The 12189-nt window shown below is 31.7% G+C and overlaps 1 protein-coding gene across 5 annotated transcripts; it reads left to right on the plus strand.

Annotated features, from left to right (window-relative positions):
- Nucleotides 1–5194: 5194 nt before the first annotated feature.
- LOC118027596 (uncharacterized) lies at nucleotides 5195–11903 on the plus strand. 5 transcript variants are annotated; one of them, XR_004683854.2, is made up of 9 exons: nucleotides 5201–5624; nucleotides 6879–6986; nucleotides 7072–7728; nucleotides 8308–8387; nucleotides 9256–9720; nucleotides 9821–9907; nucleotides 10063–10157; nucleotides 11321–11585; nucleotides 11671–11903. XR_004683854.2 is itself a non-coding variant. In XM_035030986.1 (8 exons), exons 1-8 carry the CDS (start codon nucleotides 5618–5620, stop codon nucleotides 11342–11344), a joined length of 1527 nt encoding a protein of 508 aa, XP_034886877.1. In that variant the 5' UTR covers nucleotides 5199–5617; the 3' UTR covers nucleotides 11345–11903. The 5 variants fall into 5 exon arrangements, 4 of the variants coding, with proteins under 4 accessions (XP_073267496.1, XP_034886877.1, XP_034886876.1 ...); XM_035030986.1 differs by having other exon boundaries at nucleotides 5199–5624; nucleotides 10063–10161; nucleotides 11321–11903; XM_035030985.2 differs by having other exon boundaries at nucleotides 11321–11903.
- The last annotated feature ends 286 nt before the right edge of the window (nucleotides 11904–12189 follow it).

Below are 12189 nucleotides of genomic sequence, written 5' to 3' on the forward strand. Positions count from 1 at the left end.
TAACAAGAAAAATCAATAAATCGAGGGGGCGTGTTTTGCGGGTCACGTCTAAGTTGACCAGTTGACCATATTAACTCGAGATTTTATTTGAATCAGTTAAGTGTTTTTTTATCCCAAACTAGTAAAGGTATTAGTTTAACTTATTAAGCTTGTCCAAGTTTCCCTGCTGTAATTTCATATCCATGGCAGAAACGAATACACGAGAATGTCTCATTAAATACATGAATGTCTCCAGGGTTATTTTTGTCTAATTAGTAACGACCATGATGTCTCATGTATACCCAACATCCTCCCATCAATGTTTGAGACATTTACCTCCTAATCGATTTATGAAGTTATTGATGATAAATGAATAGATAATCCTACCCTTCTCCCCGTACAACTAGACAAATTTTCATGGCTATAAAATGGGGCATGGGCTTTGGGATTAGGGTTAGGGATTCATTAAGGCAGTAGAGATTATTTTTAAAAATATTTTTTATTTTTAAAAATTTATATTTGATATAATTAATATATAATTGTCTTTCCAAGCTCATAGTTCTATTTTTACAGTCATTGAAGAGTCTCTAATCTACTAGAGAGACTTGTTTTACAAGTGTTTTAGTGAACCTAATTATCATTCAACCACCTCTTCATCATGCATAAGCATGAAGAACTTAAAACCATATTCTAAGTTTTGAAATACATGTGAGCGCATGATATAAAAATATAAAATAGCGTGTCTCTTTTATATTTATTATGATAGAGAATTTACTTGAATTTACAAATTTATAAATATGAAACACAAACACAAAATTAAAAAGTAAAGAGACCACAGTCTATCTATTTACAAAAAATAATTAAAATTCCCCAACTTACCTTGCCAAGAGGGCATGACAATTTTTTATTTTATTTTATTTTTTTACAATTGTGGGTAGATATATTTGTTCGATTTTACAGGCTTCGAAGAAACCATGGCGAAGATCAAGACTTGTGATAGAACATCAGTGAATAAAATAGAAAGTGAGAAAACTTATTATTTTTACTGGTTCAAAAAGAAATAATAAAAAAAGAAAAGAAACAAAGAGTACAATCATGAAAAAAATCAGCATGGGAATATCCCATGCAACATATGTGGAGAGACTTACGAGGAAGAGCATGGTAGCGAGAGTTTTTTTTTTTTTTTGAGAGAGCATCATTCCCAAAATTTGTTTTTCAAATGTATTTTGCCTTTTGGAATGAGAAAAAAAATATTTATTAACATTGCAAGACTTTTATTTTTTTAGATTAATTTGAATGTTTAGATTAGATGGTATGCAATTGACTAATCCAATAAATCTTAAAATTAATAATTATAAAAATTTTAAGTGATCTTGAGGTTTATAAAATTTAAATTAATAATTTTTAAAGAATAAATATAAAATCTAATCAATTAAACTATATTCTTTATAATTATTATCGTGAACACTTTAATCTATTAATGGAAGAGATTTTGTTTTATTACAGGGGATAGCTTGATTATATCGGTAAGGGGAAACAAAAGGTTTTGGAAAATTATTATCTTTCTTGAATTAAGAAATATCTATTTGTTTGTAATGATAATAAAAACTTATTATCACGTATAAAACTTAATTCAGTAATTACGACTTGATTTTTTTTAGTTCTCTTGTCCCGTAAGCAAATCTATACTCACCATTCAATATAATCATATATATTCGTTCTTTCCAAGATCAGCCACGTGTAATGACTCAGTTAATCACGTAATTAATAATCTAAAACAAACTTCAAATATCCAAAATCCTGCATGGACAGCAGACATCTTGACTCCTTATTAAGAAGATAAGGTTGTTTTAAAATTTAACTCCATGGAAGGACTTGAAAGAAGATGGACGGGTTTGGACTTTGGAGGGATGAAAGAGATGTTTGATTTAGGTCATCTTTTGAATTTTTTTTAGCTTTAAATTAATATTTTTTAGTATTTTTAGACTATTTTATTGTGTTTGTATTAAAAATAACATTTTAAAAATTAAAAATATATTATTTTAATATATTTTAAAATAAAAAATATTTTTTAAAATAACTTTTACCTTGCTCTCAAATTCACTCTTATGGAATGTAATAAGTGGAGGGATGATTCACCTTTACTTCATGGTAATACATGTATGATGCTTTTATAAAATTGTATTTCAATTGATTGTTTTTTATTCTTTTATTTTGTGATGTTAGAATATTAAAATTTTAAAAAATATATTTAATAATTAATTTAATAATTTTTTAGATGAAATATAATTTAAAAAACACGTAAAAAAAATAAGATAAGCTACGAAAAGAAACACTCCCTTCATCTTCACAATTCAAATACCAATTCATCTTTCCAGTCCTTTTTAGCTTTAATTCGTTTTTGTTTTGTAGAGTTATCTTGCAAACTGTTGTGTGATAGATGATCACTTAAAAATGCCTTACCAACAAGCAAGGCAAGCACGCAAAGTACTAATTATTAATATATTATATCAAGTACAAAAAATATATTTAACTTACTATATATATATATATTGAACGTGTTAGGCTACAGGTCAGGTTAATTTTTTAAATATAAAAAAATATTTAAATAATGATAGCTATTAAATAATCCAAAAAAAATAAAGAAAAGAATTTAGGGTTTCATTTATACTGTATGATGTAATGAATTACTGAAAAAATATTAATTTAACCTAAATACAAAGAAATTGTATATATATTTTTTTAAAAAAAAAATTGAAGAGACTATTTTATCTTTAATAAGTAATAAAACAAAATAACCCTGGATTTCCTAACAATAACTTAAATGGATTCAGGTTAACTTGACTAGCTAACGATTTGGGATAGCCCTAGATGAAGGAAAGGGAAAATAAAAAAGTTCAAGGGCAATAGTTTAATGTCAAAGAATAAAATAAAATAAAATAAAAAGTTAAATCGAGCTAGTTTTTTAAACTAATAACTCTATCAATGAGGCCGAGATGACCATACAAAATACTAAAAAAAATTATAAACAAATTTCTTAACCGTAAAGAAATTAAAAAGAAAACAAATGGTAGTTACACAATGAGGATTGTACTTGATATAAAAACTATTCAGATAAAATAATGAGTGATTTAACTGAAAAATAAAATAAAATAAGGGATAAAAAATGACAATTAAAAAAATAAAAACTAAAATTGGATTAAAAAACAAGTGAAATACAATGTCAAGGGACAAGACTGAAAGAATTTTTTTTAAAAAAAAATAATTTAAAAAGAGCAATAAAAAAATAGAGACTAAATCTATATATAAAAAAAGATGAAATAAAATATTGAGAGACAAAATTGAAATAAAAAAAAAAAAAAAATGAAAAAAAAAACAATTAAAAGAACAAGTATTGTATTTGACATACAAACAAAACAAAATCAAATGGAAATAGATGAAATTAAAAAAAAAAACTAAAAAAAAATCCAAAACAACAAAAACCAATAAAAAGAAAGAGGATCATAATTGATTTTTTTTCTCTATTATTTTTTTTTCAAAATAATATCATTTTCACTTTTTAGCTTAATAAAAAAATGAAGCGATAAGAACACCCGTTGATTTTTTATTTTATCATTTTTTATTAAAACAATATCATTTTTACTTCATGCACGTAAAAAAAACATGTAAAAACAATCAACCAAGAAGACGACTAAAAAATAAAAGGAATTGCAATAATATGAACGAGGATGAAAATCAAACTCAACAAAAAAAAAATAATCAAATGATCAGGGATGAAATTGAAAAATAAAACTTAATTAAAAAAATAAAAGTAAAAAAAAATATGAATCAAAGAATAAGAATTAAATTTGATAAGAAAAAACATAAAAAATCAAAGGATTTTATGGATAAAATTGAAAAACAAAATTCAATTAGAAAAAAAAATTAAAAGAAAAACAAATAAGAATAAAAAATAAGAATTAAATTTGACAAGAAAAAACATAAAAAATCAAATGTCAATGATAGAATTAAAAAACAACTAAATTAATTTTAATAAAATTACAAGATTGAAGACCACTTTGTAATTTTTCAAGATCAGCATATATTTTTAAGGTGGAGGAGAGAGAAAAAAAAGAAAGTTGTCATTGTAGCTTTGTCGTATCCTTATAGTTGACATGCACCATCCTATTATATGAAGGGTGGCGCGCTGCTTTGGATGCAATCTATGAAGGATACCAACTGTCGTGGAGGTGATATACATGCTAGTCATTTTTTTATTTATAAAAAAATATAATATCCCTACCTAACACAATAATTTAAAAAAAAATGAGGCCACAAAATAAAAAATACCCTTTTACTTTAGGTAAGAAAAAGTTGGCCCAAAAGATTACCGGGGTAATCAAAATACAAAAATATGAAATTTCAAAAAATTCTTGTGTTTTTATTTTTTTTCAAAGATACATGAGTAATTATATTGTAAAATAAAGATATGAAAATATAAAATTATCTCTGAGTGTTCGTTCACTTATTTGGTTTTTTATGGAAAGCATCAATTATTTTACAATTAATTATACTGTGCACAATCCACGACACTGATGTCTTTTAATTTTATTTGTAATTATTCAGCATTTCCATGTTTAACCGGCAAATGCAAGAGGAATGTAGTTCTATTTCTCTATTTTCACAATTCAAAAGAAATTTAAAATTAGCTACCTCATCAATTTATCATCACCCAGTAATTTTAAAAGGTGCTTAAGAGTATATCGATAGGTATTTTTTAAAATATTTTTTATTTAAAAATATATATATATATATATATTAAAAATATTTTTTACAATAATTTAATAAAAAAATTAATTTTAAACAAATATTTTTTTAAAAAAACACGGTTATAAATATATTTCAAAATATTTATAATAACAGTTGTTTTATAAAATATTTTTTATTTAAAAATATATTAAAATAATATTTTTTTAAAATTATTTTTAATATCATTATATTAAAATAATTTAAAAATATATAAAAATTAAATTTAAATAAATAAAAACATAAAAACAATTAAATTCTTTTTAAAACACGAAAAAGAAAAAACCTATTAACCCTCTCGATCCGACCTACGATTAAAGCACGCCTGGGAAGTAACAGAAGAAAATAGGCCGTGCAGACAGGACAGGACAGGACAGGACAGGACAGGAGATTAGCGTGTTTTAATTTTACTTTACTTTACTTTACGAAGGTTTGATTTTCTGGGAAATAATAAAAGATTGGGAGAAATAAGAGACTGGGAAAAGGAAGATAAACACGACAATAATTGAATAGAACAAAAAAACATGTAAAAAACAAATTTATTTAATTTAATTTTGAACAAAGAATTTAATCAAACGCTACTACAGAGAACAACAATAAATTAGAGGGAAAGAGTCAGTGAATTCAATTCCCTCTTTCTATAAGTCTGCCTTTCCATCTCCTACCAAAGCAACCCTTCTTTTTCTCTCTCAAAAAATATCAAAGAAGAGATTGGAGTTCCACCCAATCGAACCTTACCCATTTTGCATTTTCTCATTTAGTTTGTGTTTTCTGACTTTATTGGTCTAATGGGGTTCTCTTTTTGAGTCAATCAAAGCCACAGGAAGAGAGAATCCCCTGAAATTCAACAACCATGGAAGGTAAAACTAATATATACCTCTATCTCACTCTCTTTTCGCCAATCTTATGATCATTTCATGCACTTGTTGAATTTTCTTTTTTCTTTTTTGTGGGTTATTAGAATTTTTCTTGCATGGACAACAAGGGTTACGTTGGGATCAGCAAGACAAACTAACTGTTAGAATTTCCTTTAAGGATGTTTTTGGTTTTTGAGGAAACTGGAATTGTGTGTGAAATGGGATTTTGATTGTGTCTCAGATGATGGAAACTTTGGCTATATGTAGTTGAACTTTCCTTTTTCATTTATGTTCCTATTTTGGCTTGCAAACAAAACATGTCGGCAATTTTTTCAGGTGAAGCAAGAAGTTTTTCATTGTTAATTATCACAAATCTGAATTTTGTCATTCCAGTAAAAAAAATTCTCGGGAATCTTAAGGTTGGATGCTTGTAATAATGTGTGTTTCGTGTTCCGAATGCTTCTGGGGTTTTGGATGGAACGTATGGCTCTTCAAAGATATTGTGAAAGATTAACCTCGGTTTGCTGATTGAGAATTCCTTGAATAATTCTGTGGAATTGGAAAAATTTATATAGAATCCAACTGGGTTACTCCGTGAACACAGAATGTGAGTGTGAATCATGATTGTTCCGAATGTAACGTGAGAGTTATCTTGAATCACAATTGTTCTGCAAGTAAACCCGGTTTTGGCTATCTTGTTATGGCTTACATCCATGAAATCACGTGCTTGCTTTCCCTGAACAAACAAAAGCATAGTAAATACCCTTCAAAGTACTCTGAATAGTTCATGAGAAGTGGCATTTTATGTTTGCTTTGTTAGTTAAAGCCACATGCGACCTACTTCCTTTGCTTGGCCAAATCCACTCTAGTCAAACTGGGATTCATCATTCACCATGATTAACCCCATTTATATGACCTTCTCCACAAAATTGTGCATTTAATATCCTTTCTGATGAAATATTGCGAATGTAGATTTCTACAGCTTACTTGAGTAACTAACTCGGTTTTCCTGTGTTAAATAGGTGTTGTCCCTTCCTCAGTTCATACACCATAGCATAATTTCTACAGCTTCTTTATTTTTCTTTTGTACCTGATATATCCCTATCCGTACATCACTGTTTCAACTCAATGGCTTGATTTTCTAGTACAACCCTAGCAGCTATAGGGAAACTTATACGTGCCATTTGGTGTCTTTACTCTTTACTTGTATATGTTCATTTTTTATTTTGTCGTGTAAAAAAAATAATCAATGTTCAGAATCAAGTGAAGTGCATTTTGGAGAGAATAGAGTTTCTCCAGAGAAGAATTTGAAAAGGACAGTCAAGACACCAGCCCAGGTTGTTGCTTTGGAGAACTTTTATAATGGTATCATTGCTTCTCTCACAAAATTTATTTAACCCACTGATGTTAGTCATTATGTTCTTGAAGTGATTTTTTTGCTTTTTCACAGAGCACAAATATCCCACCGAGGAAATGAAATCAGAACTTGCAGACCAAATAGGGTTGACAGAAAAGCAAATATCTAGCTGGTTTTGCCACAGAAGGCTAAAAGACAAAAGATTGAGAGATGAAGTATGCACTAATGGACGACAAGATCGATCTAGCGGTATTATTCAGGATCGAGGGAGTGGGTTGAGGCAAGATTCATGTGGCAGTACCAAACAAGGTGATTATAGGAATCTTGATCCAAGGGAAGTTGAAAGCCAGAGACTTTATGGTCGAGATTTTCATCCTGCTGATCTAACCTATGACCGTACGAGTCGCTATACAGGGAATGTTACTGGCATTGATAATATGTCTTCAGGAAGTAGCTCATCCTTGCAAGATAAGTTTGTTTGTCAAAGAGAGGATCCTTATGATGCAGAAACCTCAAAATACCTAGCACAGAATGGAGCTGCCATGCCATTAATTCCCAAGGGTACTGATAGTTTTGGGTATAAACCATCAGGATATTTGAAAGTGAAGGGTGAAATTGAGAATGCTGCTATTACTGCTGTCAAGATGCAATTGGGCAGGCATTATAAGGAGGATGGTCCACCACTAGGTGTTGAATTCCAGCCACTACCTCCTGGTGCTTTTGCATCCCCAAGTAGAGATCCAGTCAATGGTAAGTTCTAATAACCTCCTTCCAAGGAATTCCATGCAATTTCTGCAGGCAGAAGGAGATGTCAAATAAATTTTGCTTTTCTAGTTTATATTCTTTTCAAGCTTTCTCTGATTCTCAGTGTCTTACTTAGAGGAAGGTGTTGTGATGAGAAAATGGGAATTCTTTTGATTCCATTTGTATGATTTGATGGGTTCAGTTGCAGATAAGATACCTCTTACTTTTTTAAATACAGCATTACTTCAGTAGCATTTGCATTAAATGTAAATTTCTGATGCGTGCTAATAGCCCATTTGTTTCTGTACCTACTTAGACTTGCAATATACATTATACATTCTTCATTGGAAATGGCTTGCCATGACATTTACGTTTGATGCTGGGTGCTGTAGTTTATCTTTTGGTTTCCTCTTGATACCCACTTTCTGCAACTGCTAGAGGAAGCTTTGAGTCCTCACTTCACTCGCATTGTTGGCATATACTTCAGTATAATTTGATAACAATACTCCTTTTTCTTAGTTATAACTATGTACACTTGAGTCTTGTTCACTTTTATATGCTGTTTCATGCCAACCATTTTTCCAGGACCAATCTATGTGGGAGATCTTGCTCAGATTTGTTCTCCTGATGTTTCTGGGGTTCGAAAGCAATCCAGTCTTGGCGCTGTGAGTAGATCTTCCAATGCATTTTGTTGGCCTTAGAGTCTAGCAACATATTGATATTATGTTATGCACACTCATTTATCACATTAATCATTACAGAAATGAGGGTTAGATTTTTTTACCAGTTGCTTTGTCCAATGTAGTGGGATTGATAGCATGGAGAATTAGTTGAGTTGAGTTATATGGTGCAAACAAAATGGTGGGCAGTCACTTTTGACAGATAAAAGCTAATTAGGCTGCAACTAGTTTTACATATTGAAATCTGGAACAGGTGTCATTTGTAATTCTATGCTGAACTTGATTCTGGAATTGGGGAACTATGACAATTATAGTATGATGGTTGGTATAAATTAGTTCGAGGCTCAAGTTCTGCTCGTCCATGCTGGAAACCTTTATATCCTCCGCCTTTCCATCACTTCCAATGATGTCTGCCATCCCATGTTTATCACCACTGTGACTTTCACTTTACTTTTATTTCCAATATACCACCAATCATGCACCAGCACCACCAGCAATTATGCTCACAACATGTTTCCTTCCTCATTTCAGTATGTTCCAAAGAAAGGTTCAGTTAGACCTTAAAATGTTATGGAACAAGGTATTTTTTTATATGATTCCGCAGACTCCATTCCACCATCTTCCATATCTTGTACTTCAAATGAGTCCCTATAGTCCCTGTATATACTCACAGTGGTGAAGTTATAATAGTTTTTCTGAAGCTCTGATGAGAGCTCATAGTCAAACCTCCATCAGTGCTTTCATGGAATCACATGGTGCTTGAATTGCATCTGAAATGGAATCCCATTTTTGTAGTATTTTTCTTACCTCTTGATACATGATTTCTTATTATACTTGTTTGATACCCTTGCAGAGATATGAAGTATATAGCACCAAGATGAGTTCTCATGATTCGTATACAGAGGGAGCAAATTGTAATCCCGAGCCCTCTGATTCTCATGATAGAAAATCTCATCACCATCTAGAACAGAAGCCTACCTATAATGGTTCCAATTCTAATGCTGGCGGGAACTCTGCCATGGATATCCCCGATGATCTTGCTGGTGAAACATCAGCCTATGTAAACAAAAGACATTATAGGATGAGCTCTAAGCATGGTTTTGAGGGGAGAAGATCGGATTCTCTTTCAACCCATCTTGGTCCCAGTGGTAGGAGAGTTAATAGTGAAAAGACAGAAGCTTGGTTGCATGACTGTGATAATGACAATCCTAAGATAGTTCAAAGGAATAATTACACGTCCAAGCATCTGCACTTGATGCGTGGATATGGAAAATCTCTTGATACAGAGGAGAGAGCACGGTGTACGATCATGGAAAAGGTTCTCTTATTACTTTACATCTTTCTGCTTGTGGTATTGTAGAACAGATCCATGCTAACATATTTATCTTAATATCAAGTTGTACATTGGGTATGTGTAGGAGGACAAACTTCATGGAGAAATGAAAAGAATGAAAGGCTCTCACGACCCAGTTAGAGTAAAGAGGCATCCAACAGATGAAACAACTGTGAGTTTATGATGTCGATCACTTATGGGAATATTTTGAATGAATCCTGCATATGTTGTATGCACATTCATCAATATACATCTAAATCACACATTACTCTTTGTATTTGTGTACATTGATTTTGATACCTCCTCCTTTTTGGCTTAATATTGAAGGTTGCAAAAAGATTCAGAGTTGACTTTCCACAGCAAGAACATGTGGCAAAAGCATCGTTTTCTCAAATACGTCGAAGGAAAAATCTGACTAAACGGTTGGTAAACATTTCTATATGCAACAATAATTTTATTTTATCTTTCTTTTTTGTGCACTCTTATTTATGTTCTCAGTGTAGCGTGTTGTGTGTATATGTTGTGCATGTTTTTTCAAATTTGATGGACTTAAAATCTTTAATGAATCTGCAAATTTCCACAAAAGAGAATTATAAGACAGTATCCATGTCTGGTGATACATTTAGCTTAGCAAATTTTTAATTTCCAAAGTTGTTTTATTTCAATTGAAAGAAATAACTGTTTAGATGGTTAGTGCAGCTTTACATCACTAATTCTACTCTGACATGGTTGTGGTGGTTCGTAATTTTTTCTTTGTCTCTCCTTTCAAGTGAACTGGCATGAGACCTCTAGTTGTCATGATGGCTAGCACAGATAGGAAACTTGCAACCGCAATTTAAAACTATTTCAGGGTCCATGGCCCCGCAAAGCCTTTTTTCTGAAGAGTTGGGTGGAAAGAGAGGAGGGAGAAGTGTCAGGCAGATTGCTTTTTAATTATGCATCAATATAGTACCAATTATCCATCAAGCATATATAGAAGTGCATTAGAATCCAGAGAACATGGCCACGGGCATTGCTTTCACTGAAGTTGTAGGAGCATTGGATGTGCCAATAGACATTGGGAGGTTATATGTATCTGAAACAAATCGATGCTCACAGACTTGTCATGAATACTTGTTTGAATAATTTTTTTGTGAAAAACATTGGTTAAGCTTGTTTTCACGAATAACTTGGCTGGTTGTTAAATAAGATATAAGCCGCTTCTTGTAAGATGCAGAATGTTAACCCTCTGATCGTGAGACTTCACACTGCTCTCCTGTCACATCAAGGCTAATTATGTTCGGTGTGAAGTTCAAAGTTCAGGAAATGCTAGGTGTCCAAGCTTGTAAAGGAGGATGCCGTATGCCCATGTTTGGTCGAGATGCTGACTTGTTAATTGACTTTGTTTTCAGTTTTCATAGATATTTGTGTTCCAAACCCTATAAACATGTAGCTCTGTTTCATTTAGATGATTAATTGTCAAAATATTTTTGTGCTTACTGCACTGCCAACATGGTGTTATTTCCCTTTTTTGAATCTTGTCCTCAAATTTTCAATTAATGCTAAAAATTCTGTTGACATTCTTCATGTTTCGTGTCTACTGCAGGTCTGCCATGGAGAGGCCATCTAGTCTCAGCGAGGATGAATTCTTCGGCAGAATGAGGAACTTGCAATTAATGGATTCAAATGGTATAATGGTTCGTGAGATCACCTCTCAAAAAGACAGCGACTACCAATTCACCTGATGAAGATTGTACAAGGCTGTACAGTTTGAGAGAATGTATTTCTTTTGTTAGTGATGCTCCTTTGCTACGTGGAAAGAAGTTTAGTTCATCGTGGCAGCCAATTGCTTTTGCCCTTGATGTCGTCAGGTGTGTACTCTGTAGTTTGTACAAATTTTGTCCTCGATGTTAAAATTCTTTCTGGAGATATTCTTGATTTCTGATTGTAAATCAGATTAGGCAGGGTCCCTTTAGCAATGGTGGTCCAGACAATGTTTATGACATCCTGCGACAGCGCAGCATGCCCGTAGTGCTTTTTGTAAAGGCAAATGATATAGCAGGACTGCTATAAAGCTGTTTTCTAGTTTCATCAATCATGCATGAAAGGAATTCGCTAGCTAGATGTCACCTTCAGGTTGTTGCGAACATTTCATGTTAATATTTTACTCTCCAGTTCTTGCTTTGTTATTTCAGGAGAGGATTCAAATATCAGAGAAAAAAGAGTTAAGAATACCATGGATCACGAATATATTGTGCAAACCAGTAAAAAAATCATTTAAAAGATCACTCTAATAAAAAAAATATTCTGAAAGCTCCATACATCATATTTCCATCTGGTATCTGCACAAAGGACAGGTTTTCTTCTTTCTCGAGCACTTGTAAATGCAAGAACAATGAAATTTATGCATGCATTCCTTGACCCTAGCTTCCTCTCCAATCTCCAGCTCTTCTTGACAAACCCCTCCTCCATCAA

Source organism: Populus alba, chromosome 9, assembly GCF_005239225.2.
Source record: "Populus alba chromosome 9, ASM523922v2, whole genome shotgun sequence".
NCBI lineage: Eukaryota > Viridiplantae > Streptophyta > Magnoliopsida > Malpighiales > Salicaceae > Populus > Populus alba.